Source organism: Lactuca serriola, chromosome 9, assembly GCF_051521515.1.
Source record: "Lactuca serriola cultivar US96UC23 chromosome 9, Lser_US96UC23_V15, whole genome shotgun sequence".
Classification (NCBI taxonomy): Eukaryota; Viridiplantae; Streptophyta; class Magnoliopsida; order Asterales; family Asteraceae; genus Lactuca; species Lactuca serriola.
In genome coordinates this window covers 196,665,794-196,681,408 of record NC_136416.1, presented here as the reverse complement: position 1 = coordinate 196,681,408, position 15,615 = coordinate 196,665,794, and the positions used below count along the sequence as shown (strand labels likewise).

General features: G+C 37.1%; 2 protein-coding genes across 2 annotated transcripts; both read right to left on the bottom strand.

Moving 5' to 3' along the window:
• Positions 1-351: 351 nt before the first annotated feature.
• On the bottom strand, positions 352-1,582 carry LOC145076434 (protein FAR-RED ELONGATED HYPOCOTYL 3-like). Its single transcript, XM_079022308.1, has 3 exons — positions 1,264-1,582; positions 1,121-1,185; positions 352-972 (listed from the first exon to the last, which is right to left on the bottom strand). Exons 1-3 carry the CDS (start codon positions 1,580-1,582, stop codon positions 352-354), a joined length of 1,005 nt encoding a protein of 334 aa, XP_078878434.1.
• Positions 1,583-1,591: 9 nt separating this feature from the next.
• LOC145076432 (protein FAR1-RELATED SEQUENCE 5-like) lies at positions 1,592-5,278 on the bottom strand. Its single transcript, XM_079022307.1, has 8 exons — positions 5,145-5,278; positions 4,022-4,037; positions 3,882-3,935; positions 3,425-3,527; positions 2,959-2,978; positions 2,174-2,907; positions 1,807-2,065; positions 1,592-1,690 (listed from the first exon to the last, which is right to left on the bottom strand). The coding sequence occupies exons 1-8, from the start codon at positions 5,276-5,278 to the stop codon at positions 1,592-1,594; spliced, it is 1,419 nt and encodes a 472-aa protein (XP_078878433.1).
• Positions 5,279-15,615: the final 10,337 nt, after the last annotated feature.

Here is a 15,615-nt window from a genome sequence, read left to right as displayed (position 1 = left end):
ATATTTAAATATTTTCAAAATTTATTTTTATTTATTCATAAATGAATACGAATATGATATATTCATTTATGAATAAGTTCAAAGTAATATGTTAGTATAACAAAGTTCAGATATTAACATAAAAAAGTTTAGATATGAATATTACTTATTTATTAGTATAACAAATTTCACATATTTATATTCATTTATAAATAATTTACAATATCAATATAACTTATTTTATAGTAATTTAAAAAACAAATATCAACATATCAATTTACCATATCAATATAAATGTGTATTATTCATACATGAATATTATTGTTTATTGTTTTTATCTGCATATATTCATAAACGAATAAAAAAAAATCCCTAACTGTCTTTTGCTGATTTAGCAGCTCCAACTCTTTCTGGACAAGTACGTAAATTGTGTGGAACTCGCTTTCCACATCCTGAACACATTCTATGTTCTTTTTTAGAATTTTCATATGCTACTTCACCTACACTTGGAATTCTTTTCTTGATTCCAGAACCTTTATTGCTTTGAACTTCAGGAACATGAATATTAATCTCTTCTGGAATAGGTATAGTAACACCCAAAAGCTTGCATACGACTTCACCATCTGTCTTGCTTTTCAATCCAGGAGAAATATAATCACTCTCAAATTCCTTCAACAACATTTGTTGTTTCTCAACAAACAAAGCCAATCTCTTTTTGTCATCTCTTACAATATCCAAACATGATTCAAAACTATAATATGAATCATTGACTAGCTTTACATTCTCACAATCACCTGAATCAGATTGAACAGAACTAAAATGATAATTTCTTGATATCACATCCTTTCTCCATCTCTTCAAAATGTACCTTTCAGGAATTTCTTTAACACCACATCTCATCATTATTGTAAAAGCATGTCTGCATAAAACACCCATACACTTAAAATGTTCACAACTGCAATTTATTTCTTTCTCTTCAGCTTTTATTTCAACCTGATACAAAAACAAAATTTACACATTTACATTCATATAAGAATACTCATATCAACACTCATATATATTCATATTATAATATTCATATATGAATATTGATATTCATATATGAATATGATAATTTTTCATAATAAACAAGTAAAATTACTTTAAATTCATTTTTAAAATCACTTTTACTGTTTTTGTGCTGCACAATGTAAACTTCCCAACCATCTTCAATACCAACATATAAGTACGTACAGAAAAAACATGCTTTATATATTTCTTTTTGCACCTCAAAAAATAATGTACTTGTATAAACCTTTGAAGCTTGCAGTTCTATTTCTCGAGGTGTTTGCATTTTATATGATGCTTTCTTTGATGCCCTATCAAACTCTCGTTGAGTATTCCTTTGCTTTTGAATGGCAGTGTCGTAATTCATCATGAAATTCAAAAGTAAGTTCCCACTTTCTGAATATGTATTAAAAAATGAATTCATACTCTCTGACCTCGATGTAGTCTTCATCAAACCACACATTGGAATATCACTAAAATATCCAGGCATCCATGAATCACGTATTGTAAACATGTCTTTAAACCATCTTGTGTCTTCAAGATTGAATTCCTTCATAAGCAAACCTCACTTCACCTCAAAAACATCAGGTTTCATATTAATGTCCCAAACAAGCTTCGAAAACCTTTTTCTAAAGTTTGTGTTTGTAAATAAATCATCTGATATCTGTATTAAAACAAAAATATTCATAAATGAATAAATAATAATAAGTAAAATAACAATCAATATCCATAAATGAATATACTAATAAGTAATATATTTGAAATATATTAAAATAATACTTTTTTTTTCAACTTTTTCATTATATGCCACATACATAATCGGTGCTTTGAATTACGAAACACATTCTCAACAGCTTGTTTTATTGCAGCATCTTGATCAGTTAAAACAAGTGTTGGTTCTTTCCCATGAGTTTTAAGAAATGCTTTAAGCAACCAAGAGTAAGACTCAATGCTTTCATTGCTTAGCAACCCAGATCCAACAGTAACCGATTTTTTATGATGGTCAATAGCAGTAAACGGAACAAAAACCATTCGATACCTAACACACAAAAAAAATGTTCATTAGAGTCAATTTTTGATGTATTAATACGTGAATATAAAAATATTCATATATGAATAAGCTATAAACAAAAGTAGATAAAATAACTTGTTTGTTCGGAAAGTCGCATCAAACGAGATAACATCACCAAATTCAGCATAATATGCCTTCTCCATTTCATCAGCCCAAAACATACAGTCCAAAACATCATCTTGACAATTAAACTCAAATGAGTAATTTGGATATTGAGCTCGACGGTCATTCATTGTGTTTACTCTCATTTGGGCATCTTTATAACCAATAACCCTGTTGATATCTCTCCTTAAATTTTTATAGTCAACTACTTTGGGCTTTACAAACTCATACCCAGCTCTCAGACTTGCCCTCAACTTATGAGCCATAGTTGGACCTATTTTTGATGTGGAAGCACGCACAATAAACTCTTTTTCTGAATATGACATTTGTCTCGCCTTTTTAAAATCGCTTCTCTTCTCAAGTGGATGGTTGTAAAGTTCATCAAACTGAAAAACTTTATCATCTGGAGTTCCATACACAGATTCAAATATAATCTTTGCTTGACAACCAATAGCTCTTGAATTTGAATTTCGTTTCCTCCTAACACCACTTGTACCTAATGTGTCACAAGATTTCTTTTTCTGTTTACCACCACGATTAAATATAACATGTTTCTTCTTTATAATATTGTTATCAAACCTTGACTGTGTGCCCAGTCTAACATCAAAACCACCAATTTCAGCATACTCAGAATACATTTTGATAGCCAACTTTAATGATTTGAAGATTAAACCCTTAAAAGGAATAAGTTGAACAGGTACATCTGGCTTATAGACATGTTCTCCAATTATATCATCAAAATATTATGCATCATGTACTGAACTTGAAGATTCACCACCTAAAATAATAATGCATGAATAAAACAATAATATATATGAATAAATATAACTCATATAAATAAAACAAAAAACATTCATATATGAATAAAACATTCATATATGAATACATAAAATTCATGAGGATTCAAAATATATAAAATAAAACATAACTTATTCATATATGAATAAAACGAAAAAAATAATAAATTCGAAATTACAATTAATACACGTTTATTCATATATGAATAAGACAACAATTTATTCATTTTAACATATTCATATGTAAATAAAACATAACTTATTCATATATGAATAAAACGAAAAAAATAATAAATTCGAAATTACAATTATCACACATTGATTCATATATGAATAAGACAACAATTTATTCATATTAACATATTCATATGTAAATAAATGATAATCAACAAAATTAAAAACAACAAAATAATTCAATAACTAATACCTTCAAAAAATGAGTTCTCAACATCTTCTTCTTCACTCTCACTCATAGAAGAATACAAATCACCATCAATAACACTAGAATTCGACATAATACACCAAATGATCTATATAAATAAACAAAAACAATCTTAATATCGAATATATCTCACAAAAAAAGTCGTACAAAATATCTGAAAGAAACTTAAATCATATATGATCATATGATGTAATTAAGCAATCTCTCTCAGTACAAAATGTAAAAACTACAACGATATAACCGATGAAATAAATATCTCAAACTACTTAACAAAAATCCGATGAAATAACTCCACTACATATTCGAAACTTGATAATCTTGATAATGAACTCCGATGAAACAACTCCAAAAGGAATATAATAAGCGTAATTCCAAATAAATTATAAAAAGCAATGATCTTGATAATGAACTCCGATCTATCCGATTCAAACGATATACATACCTGATCAAATCGGAAACTCAAAACGAAGTAGAAAACTGAAACACAGATGCGAAACTTCACGATTAATTGAATGAAAACGTATAATTGCTAACGAGTTATATAAATAACTCCGATCTATCCGATTCAGACGATATACATACCTGATCAAATCGGAAGCTGAAAAAGAAGTAGAAAACTGAAACACAGATGCAAAACTTCACGATTAATGGAATGAAAACGTATAATTGCTAACGAGTTATATAAAGAAAATAATCTTGATAATGAATTCCTCATATCCGATTCAAACGATATAAAGATATCATCAAATTGGAACCTGATAACACGAACATGTAAGTTCTTTGTAAAAAGTTGCTAATTTACAAAGATACCCTTAATGAAAATGGACACGCGTATTTTTTTTAATTTGAACATGTTAGATAAATGATTGGCTGAGAATGATTCCCTCATTCTCAATCTTTTTTATTTTCTCAATTGAACCTCTCTCTCTCTCTCTCTCTCTCTCTCTATATATATATATATATATATATATATATATATATATATATATATAATTTTTTGTTGAAATTTAAAAGGTACATGCTTGATTACCTAATATACAAATCTGTTATGCACAAAACACTTATCTTTTTATGAACAAAAACTAATTATGGTAAAAAATAATCAACGGAATTATTTAAGAAAAGAAACATCAATTAATTTTTTTTTCATTTTTTAATGTGGGCATGATGTTTGTCCAAAGGTTGGGCATATAATTTTTCTAACATATCAGCTAGAAATTTTATAGCCATTGAAATAGTTAAATAATATTTTCGAAATAAAAAACTCGTTCATCGAAACAGTAATAATTGTCGTCGCCGCTTTGCATGGGTGTACACCTAGTATATATCTCCCTATCTAATAAACAAAACCAAAAGTACACGTGTCCATTCAAAACAACTGAATTATTCCAAAGTTAAATACCAATTATACCCTTCTTTGTTTCAACTACAAATCAATTTCGATAAAACGCCCTGTTTTCTTTCCATTTACTCGGTGATAACAACGGTATATATTAACTCATAAATTCATTACATACCCGATTAATAATAATATGTTATTATGGTATCCGATTTTGTATATAAGGTATGATATCAATTGCATTCAATTTGATCGTATTATGCTCAATATATACTTCAAACATATGATATCAATCTATCAATCATTCCTTTACAACATCGTATTTACAACATCATTCATTTGTAAATTAAGCTACGATTTGAATACCTGATATACCCCTTTGGCATTTCAATATTACCACAATCAAAAATGACGGACTGGAGGTACCTATACGAACGAGAAATCAGTGAGCTCATAGAAAATCTTGATCGGATTAGCATCATGAAGGTGATCAATTCCATATATATTGCTCAATTTGTCTATTTATTTGTGTTTGCTAATGTCATTGATTAGTCATACAATGAAGAACATCTCCTCCTATCCTTCTTCTTCCTTTCTTACATCGTCGACAAATGTCTTTGATTCGAAGAACAACTCCATTACACAAACGATTCTAAAATCTATTTCTCTTGCATCTTATCACTCACCCGAATTTATTTCCCTGTTTGCAACCAAGAACTATACGTCTATACGCCCACGCCAACTTTTGGTTCTCCTATTTTCGAATTGTTTACAGAAGTGGTGGTTGGATGTGATTTGCAGGTATTTATACATATCTCAAGTAGTGTGTAATTAGGGGTTTTCTCTCAATTATAAAAAGAAAATCGCTTGTGACTTGCAGTCAAATTATACTTTGTTAAATAAATCATATATATTTTTGTAGGGGTTTGTATAAAAACAATTATGGTTATATGTAGTCAATATAATAAGCTTTGGTAGTAATGCTTTATCAGGGCATTTTTAATCAAAACCATGAAAGATTCCTCGAAGTAGCCTGTATTAGGACTTAGGGTTTTGTAAGTGTTGATTTGGGGAAGTTGTTTTACTTATATGCCTTCTATCTTTTATTCAACTCATGGTGTGTAGGTATTATACTATTATTTAGTTGAAGATTATACGCCTACAAAAGTTTAAGTTCTATCCCATATTAATCAAGTTATTTTTTTTCTTTTTCATATATTATTTTGCAATGATTTTAGTTGATTTCTATGATACTATGAAATAGCAAGAACTAAAAAAAAACACTCACTTTAATTGTTTGATGCACGTCTACTAAATTAGACTCATGAAACCATGTACGATATTTAACATTTATTCTTGATTACCCTTTTATAGGTGGATCTAATTATCATTACGAAAGTCTCATGACACTTCTTGAGAAGATTGGTCGATTGAATATGACAGGAACGTAAGTTTTTATCTTTCTTGATTAGTATTGGCTGAGAAGGTGTAGTTGTGAGTGTGCATATATCTATTGCAATGTTAATTTAAAGTTTTCAATTTAAAAAATAGCAAATACTTTTGTTAATATGTTTGTTATAACATTCTATTTTTACTTCTTCCTATTACATCATTATACCTTCTACTTTTTCCTAATTATAAGACATTGTATTTTGAAAATTCCATGAGAGGTTTCATCATTTTTTTTCAAATCATTGTGAACACTCTTTGGCAATGGTAGCAGACTAGCAGTGATGTCTTTTGTGGCAAGAATATGATGGATTTAGGTAGGTGGTTTTTTATGTTTTATTTCCTTTGTTTTAGTTTTGTTTGATTCTTGAATGTGATGTACTATTGGCAACAGTTGGGTGGGAACAAGGAGAAGTAAAATATTTTGATTAGTCATTATGATTTAATATTATCAATATTGTTTTTTTTATGTCAAAGTATGTTGCTATTATAGGTATTTATGTTAAACTAGCAAAAATTGTTTCTAAATAGTAGTGTCTAGATGCAAAAAATAAAGATAAAAAGTATGCAACTTTTATCGGGCAGCCCGTCCACCGGTTGGGGTTACACTAAGCTTTTGGTCGATAAATCCATAAGATTGGTATTATAGTTTTTTAATAACAACTTTTATGAAATTTCTTACAATTGGTAATAGTTATCGAAGTGAAAAGCCACATTGATTTGTCTTAGAAAGATATAAGTTTTTTAATAGGTTTACGTTTATTGGTTATGATAGTTCTTAACAACAAACTTTTTTAGATTTTCAATAAAATTTCATAAATTTTTACCCGTTATATATATATATATATATATATATATATATATATATATATATATATATATATATATATATATATATATATATATATATGGAAAACAAAAAACCCTAAAAATCATAACAATGCATTAAAAAAATACTTAGAGATCACAAAACTTTTTTTTGAATTTTTTTTATAAAAGTCGCAGTTTTTTATAAAAACTTGCTGAAAGAAAATAAAAAATGAATTTTTTTAATAAAAAAAAAGTTTTTTTTTCAAATTTTTTTTTTCAGCGATTTTCTTTAAAAACCTGCGATTTTTTCTTAAAAAATGTCAAAAAAAAGTTTTGTGATCTCTAGGTATTTTTTTATGCATTTTTAGAGTTTTTTTAGGGTTTTTTTGTTTTCCAAATAACCTTTTCCCTATATATATATATATATATATATATATATATATATATATATATATATATATATATATATATATATATATATATATATATATGAAGAAAAGATAAAATGAGAACCACAAAAGAATAAAACTCTAAGAACTTCTAGTTTTAGTTTTATAATTAAAGGTATATTGGTTGATTATCAAATACATGTTTATAAATATTAAAAATAGCATTTTCGTCTACCAATTGTTAAAAAAAAGAATGAAATTATTACAAATAACAATATATCATAGCCTAGTTTGACAAACAACTTATCAGATGTTGAAAATTAGATCTAAGTGCTAGATATGTTTCATATTTTCATAGTTCAAAAAATCAACCCTTCCATCCTCTCCCTTCTTCTACCACCGACGTTAGGAGCCTCTAGTCGTTGTCGTCGCCGATGTCTGCCTCTCCGGAATCCAAGTGTGTAGTTTCGATGTTTGCTAGATCTCTGATTTTTGCTCTAGATCCATTGTATCAAACCACCAAAGAACCACAAGATGCATTTCCAGCTTCGTTGTCCTCCACCTCTAGATCTTCGATTTATGTTGATAATCGCCACCCACTGACAACCGATGAGGTCAGATTTACAGCCTCATCAATTCTGACGGCATTACCTCTGACGACGACATCACCTTCATTATCTTCGCCTGTCGTTATCTCATATCAACGGCGTACCACCTCCTCCATCTGTCGTCTCTAGTAACGTGATTCCGACCATTTTTTTTTGTGTTTTTTGCTCATATATGTTTAGATATGAATGATTCTTGTGGATTTTCCTCATCTTTAATGGTGTTCCTAGTCCAGATCTGGTCAATTCTACAACCTACGCCTCAGATCTATAACATCCTCCTTCAGATTTGCCATCACACCGCCGCCACCATTGTTAACCGTTGCTACTGCTGATGACCGCCACCACCATTGACCTCTTCTCAAGGTGTTTGATGTACAAGTACAAATCATGTGAGATCTTATGTGTTGTGCTTATAGATCTGATATGGGTTATGCACATAATACGTTTGATAAATGCTTACTTTGTGTTCTCTTCTCTAATTAGTTAGCTGGTAGAAAAGTATATAAATAAAATAACTAGAAAAAATGTGCATAGACGGTGTTTGATGAAATGCCTTAATGAAATGATTGTATATTTTAACTTGTGAATGAATTTTGAAGTAATCTATTAAGCTGTGAATGGATATTAGACTAGTATTTTTAAGTTGTGACTTAGTGTCTGAACTAGTATTTTTAAGTAGTGTCTTAGTATCCTGAACTATTTTATTAAACAGTGAATAAGAATCATGAACTGTTTTATTAAACTATGAAAAAGAGTGCTGAACTTTTTATCTTTCTCTTTAGTAGAATGTAGTATTATTGAATCTTGAAATACTAAACTACTGTTAAAGTAAATAAAATGTTTCAACAATGCTTTATTATTTTTTATTGTTGGTCCATTTATAAATCTTTAATATTTAATTTGTGTAACACCTCGAGATTCAGGTGTATTTCTTTCACCCTTATTCTTTGTCAATTGGTCATGATTAGTCCTTGAGTGGAGGGAACCTAGCAAGTGAGTACGCTGGGTGTACCAGAGGGGTACGCTGCGCGTACTCATGCGCTTAGTTTGGACGCGGAGTCGCCAAGGTACGCTGGGCGTACCCGGCCCAGGTGCAAACACCCTAATCCGTCTTGTACACTATTTAAAGGGTGCTAAGGATCATTTCTCAGCCTTCATATCAGTGAGTGAAACCCTAAGAGAGAGCCTCCCATCATCCTTAGTGTGTGTGAGTGTTGTTGGAGCTAATTGTGCTTTGGTGACTTAGTGAAGAAGAAGGAAAGGAGCTCTTGGAATCTAAAGCTTGAAGTGCCAATTTGGATCTGAAATCTACAGAGAAAGGGGCTACACTTAGAAGTATAAAGTTCAAAATTTCCTCTTCTTTTGGTTGAGAAAGGGGCTACACTTAGAAGTATAAAGTTCAAAATTTCCTCTTCTTTTGGTTGTTGTTGCATGTGCCATTTCTATGGTTAAAAACCCCAAAGGTGGAGACTTTATGAGTGTAAGGTGCTCCATGGTCCGAGATCTGTCCCTTTTCAATGGTATTAGTGATTTAGAACCATAAAGTTTCCATCTTGGTTGTTAGTTTGAGGTCATGCTTGAGTAATAAGCCTTCTAGAGTTAGAGGATGGAATATTATGGGAGTTGGTGGCTTGTTCAGTCATGCAAAGGCTTAAAGTCATCAACTTTATGGATTAAGAGGCTTAGATGTGGTCAGATCTAGAAATTAGACGTGGGTAACTGTTTAAGACCTCAAAAGATAAGGGGCTGAAGCTGGGGAGTACGCCGGGCGTAATCCCAGTACGCGCCGTATACTGGGTGGTGTTCCCTGATTCTGAGAGGCAGCCGGGTACGCTCATCGTACACATCTGGTATGCGCAGCGTAACCCGGAAAGTTGACTTTTGGTTGACTTTTAGGGTATGGTCTATTGTGGGGCCTTTTGAGTTATGAGAGGGGTAAAATGGTTTTTTACCCTTCTGAGAGTGTCATAAGAGGACATAGTCTAGCCTTTGAGAGTTATATTAAATAGGGAATTTATTTCATATGAATAGGCGGAGGCTAGGCTAGCGTTTACCGAGTCAGAGATTTACCGAGATACCAGAGGTGAGTCTTCTCACTATACTTTACCTATAGTGGTAGCAGGGTTATGTGTCAGTATATTTTAGAGCTATGTGCCAGTATAATTGCATGCTATTTATGTATGATAATTGTTGTGATATGTGATATGCATGATTCAGAGTTTACAGAGCTAGGACCAGTGGGTCCTTAGAGTTAGGACCTTTTGGTCCACAGAGTTAGGGCCAGAGGGCCCACAGAGAGTTGGGACTAGAGGGTCCCACTGAGACACATTGACCAAAGGGTCAAACAGAGTTATAGCCTCGAGTGGCTAAAATGTGTTAGAGTGGTATTTTGGGGAACTCACTAAGGTTTATGCTTACAGTGTTACGTGTTATGTGTTTCAGGTACTAGTGATGACCGCGGGAAGGCGCCGGCATGATTCATACATACACACATGGGATTTTATGTATTTCGATCTTGGGGGATGTTTTGTGAAACAAGGATATGATACAATGACATTTTATTAATAAATGTGTTTGGAAAATGTGTTTGAAAATGCGAAAAATTGTTTTAATTTTTACGGTGTTACAAGTTGGTATCAGAGCCTTGGTTTGAGGGATTCGGGTGCACCTTCAGGCGTATCTGAACTCAAACTGAGGATTTGAGGAAATTTCGATAATAAAATAGTTTTCAAAAGAAGAGCTTTCGAGACAAAACAGAGCAGAGTCGTGTGTACGAACAGCCAGCGCCCGAACGATGATTTCCCAAAATACCATTACAATAAGTGTTATGAGATATGATATGATATGTTATACGATGAGCTATATTATGCATGCTAAAGTAGACTAGGTATTCTTATTAGGACTAGAGTGGCCTGATATGCGATGCCTTAGTCTAGGAGTCTTGCTGCTAGGGATGCTTCAGAGTGTTTAGGTAGCAGCAAGGAGGTTATGAGAGATCTGCTAGCGAGTATCATATGATTAGAGAGAGTAGAGTACTTGGAATTTGGGACTCTGGGAGGAGGACTTGGGGTGAATGCTGATGCGGTGTGGACGGTAGTATTGGGCCCGTACTACTGAAGACACCGGGTTAGTGCACAGTCCAAGTAAGAATCCTTGGAGTACCAAGGAACAAGTAGGGTGGAGTATTCGAGTGTGAGTATACTCGAGCGAGTCCTTGATATTTTTTTATGTTGTATTTCAGAGAGAAGGAGATCATGGTTGGGACACGCCACACACCAGGGAGCAGCGGTACGAGTGACGAGGAGATCCGTAGGATCATCCATGAGGAAGTGGCTGCGGCTATCAGGGCAGAGATACCAGAGATGTTCGGGTCTATCAAGACCACACTGATAGAGACATTTGATGAGAGATACGCTGCTCTTTTTGAGGCTGCTGTTGCTGCGGCCACTGCAGCTATAGCTGCGACTAGGCTGCAGGGTGGTGATGCGTTGCTGTTCCGAGAGTTCAGCAACACAAAACCACCGGAGTTTGACGGGACCCAGGACCCGATTGCGGCGATGAGATGGATTTCAGACATAGAAGGGTGTTTCTTTACTTGCTCATCTCCAGAGCATTTGAGAGTCCATTTTGCGCTGAACCAGCTTCGCTTGGGAGCGAAGGATTGGTGGAAGTTTGTGACGGCACACTATACGCCTGATGAGCTTGTTGCAGTGACCTAGGAGAGGTTCACTGCTATGTTCCGAGATGAGTACGTTCCCCAGGTGGAGAGGGAGCGTTTGGCCCAGGAGTTTCTGACCCTCAAGCAGGGCACTGAGTCTATTACAGTGATTACGAGGATGTTCTATGAGTGGGCGATGTTCTGCCCAGAGCAAGTTTCCTCCGAGCAGGCACGTATGAGCCGCTATCTGATCATTTTGAGGAGGGATATACGAGAGTTCGTGGCGAACTCGACGTACTGGACATTTTCCGAGCTTCAGGCAAATGCCCGGAAGAGGGAGATAGAGTTGGAGACCCAGGCGAGGGAAGAGGTTGAGTCTCAGGGGAGGGATCGGCGACCGGTGCAGTCTCAGCCGGTAGCCAAGCAGGCCAAGCCCGCTGATTCGAGATCAGGGAGTTAGAGGGGCCGCACTTGTGGCAAGTGCAGCAAGAGCCACGATGGGGTGTGCAGAGCAGGGTCTTGCTACAAATGTGGCAAGGAGGGGCATATGGCCAAGGATTTCCCCAAGGGGTTTGCAGTATGTTTTCACTGGAACCAAACCGGACACCGGAAGGCAGAGTGTCCACAGCTGCGGGGATCAGCACAGGGGGCATCTCAGGGATCTGCCCCTGCTGCTATCAGAGCTACTGAGAGTCGGCCAGTGAAGGCCGAGGCATCGAAGGCACGAGGGAGAGCTTTTTAGTTGACCACGGAGGAGGTCCGTGCAGCGCCCGATGTCGTGGCTGGTATGTATTCTTTCATGTATTTATTTTGATGTTGAGATATTGTGCTTATATTATGTTATGCATAGGTACTTTTCTTGTGAGTTCTGTACCTGCCTTGGTGTTATTTGACTCGGGTGCGAGTCGGTCTTTTGTATCTTTGGCTTTTAGTCAGCACATCAGTGTTAGTCGTGAGGCGTTGAGTCGACCTCTGAGAGTTTCCATAGCTGACGAGAGGGCGGTGTAAGCCACAGAGGTGATCCGAGGGTGTGTACTCGAGATTTTCGGTGTTGAATTCCCGATTGACTTAGTTCCTATTGCGATGGGAGATGTCTGTGTCATCATGGGCATGGATTGGTTGAGAAGATTCGGAGTGGTTATCGACTGCGAGCGACAGCTGGTGACCATACGAGACCCTAGTGGGGGAGTTCTTACGGTGTACGACGAGGGTACACGTTCTGGGTCAGCATTTTGTTCAGCCGCTAGAGCGGGACAGTGTCTATAGCAGTGTTGTAGGGGCTATGTAGCGTATGTGATGGATATGAGGGTTGATTCAGAGAGACTGAGGTCAGTTGATGAGGTTCCGATAGTGCGTGAGTTCCTGGATGTATTTCCGGAGGAGTTGCCGGGCGTACCTCCCGTGAGGCAGGTGGAGTTCAGTATCGATTTGGTTCCGGGGGCTGCGCCTATCGCCAAGGTGCCCTATCGCCTCGCGCCTCCAGAGATGCAGGAGTTGTCCTCGCAACTTCAGGAGTTGCTGGGGAAGGGGTTTATTCGGCCGAGCTGCTCGTCGTGGGGAGCGCCTATTCTTTTTGTCAAGAAAAAGGATGGTTCACACCGGATGTGCATTGATTACTGGGAGTTGAACAAGCTGACGGTCAAGAACCGTTACCCGTTGCCGAGGATCAACGATTTGTTCGATCAGTTGCAGGGAGCATCTTGGTTGTCCAAGATCGATTTGAGGTCTGGGTATCATCAGATGAGGGTGCGAGATGAGGACATCCAGAAGACAACGTTCAGGACTCGTTATGGACATTACGAGTTTGTGGTGATGCCTTTCGGACTCACCAATGCACCGGCGGTGTTCATGGATCTCATGAACAAAGTGTGCAGGCCAATGTTGGATCGATCGATGATCGTATTCATCGATGACATTTTGGTGTATTCGAGATCCAGAGAGCAGCATGAGAAGCATTTGAGGGAGATCCTTGGAGTTCTGAGATCGGAGAGGCTTTATGCCAAATTCTCCAAGTGTGATTTCTGGTTGCGAGAGGTCCAGTTCCTAGGGTACCTCGTTAACCAGAAAGGGATATTGGTCGACCCGGCCAAGATTGAGGTAGTGATGATTTGGGAGGTGCCGAGGTCACCCACCGAGATCAGGAGTTTCTTAGGGATGACAGGCTATTACCGGAGATTTATCAGGGATTTCTCCAAGATCTCTGTGCCACTCACCAGGTTGACCCGGAAGGGTGTTGCTTTCTCATGGGGCCCGGAGCAGCAGGCCTCCTTCGAGACCCTTCGCCAGAGACTGTGCGAAGCCCCAGTTTTAGCCCTTCCGGAGGGGATGGAGGACTTTGTGGTGTATTGTGACGCATCGATATCGGGGTTGGGAGCAGTACTGATGCAAAGAGGGCATGTGATAGCATACGCATCGAGGCAACTGAAGCCTCATGAGACGAGGTATTCCACCCACGATCTTGAGTTGGAGGCAGTGGTGTTCGCCCTTAAGATCTGGCGTCACTATCTGTATGGGGTTCGGTGTACCATATACACAGACCACAAGAGCTTGAAGTACTTGATGGATCAGCCCAACCTGAATATGCAACAGAGGAGATGGTTGGATGTGGTAAAGGATTATGACTGCGAGATCGTGTACCACTCGGGTAAGGCTAATGTTGTAGCCGATGCACTGAGCCGAAGGGCGGAGAGCTCCCCGATGCGAGATGTTTGTTTGAGATTGAAAGTGATGACTCCGGTGTTGGACACCATTCGTGGGGCCCAGGCTGAGGCCATGAGATAAAAAAACCAGAAGAGAGAGCGAGTTGTCAGGTTGGTATCGGAGTTCGTTACCGATAGTCGGGGGCTTATGACATTCCAGGATCGTATCTGGGTACCGTTTGTGGGCGGGACGTGTACCATTTTAATGGAAGAGTCTCATCGATCGAAGTTCTCGATCCATCCTGGGGCCACTAAGATGTATTTGGACCTGAAGAGAGAGTATTGGTGGCCCTGTATGAAGAGGGATGTCGCGTGGTTTGTTGAGAGGTGCTTAACCTGTCGTAAGGTTAAGGCCGAGCACCAGAGACCGCATGGTAAGTTGCAGCCGTTAGAGGTTCCCGAGTGGAAGTGGGAACAGATTACCATGGATTTTATCACTAAATTGTTGAGGTCTGCTAGGGGAGTCGATGCAATTTGGGTTGTGGACAGGTTGACGAAGATGGCCCACTTCCTTGCTATCAGTGAGAGCTCTTCCACTGAGAAGTTGGCAGAGTTGTACGTGAGAGATGTGGTATCGTGACATGGAGTACCGATCTCGATCGTCTCAGATCGAAATGTGCGTTTCACTTCAAGATTCTGGCAGAAATTTCATGAGGAATTGGGTACGAGGCTGCATTTTAGTATCGCATACCACCCATAGACTGACGGGCAGAGCGAGAGGACGATTCAGATGCTCGAGGACATGCTTCGGGCATGTGTATTGGACTTCGGAGGGAGTTGGGACACGTATCTACCTTTGGCAGAGTTTTCCTATAACAATAGCCATCATTCGAGCATCGGTATGCCGCTTTTGAGCTGTTGTATGGAAGGAGGTGTCGGACTCCCATTTGCTGGGGAGAGGTAGGGCAACGTGTGATGGGCAGTACAGATATAGTACTTCAGACGACGGAGCAGATTCAGCAGCTCAGACAGAGGTTGTTGACCGCTCAGAGTCGCCAGAAGAGTTATGCGGATAGGCGTCGGTCTGAGCTTGAGTTTCAGGTCGGAAATTTTGTGCTCCTGAAGGTATCTCCTTGGAAAGGAGTGATCTGGTTCAGGAAGTGAGGCAAGCTAGGCCCCCGGTATATTGGTTCGTTTAGAGTGATCACGAGGGTGGGCATGGTAGCATATCGTTTGGAACTACCTGAGGAGTTGGGGCAGATTCATGACACTTTCCACGTGTCG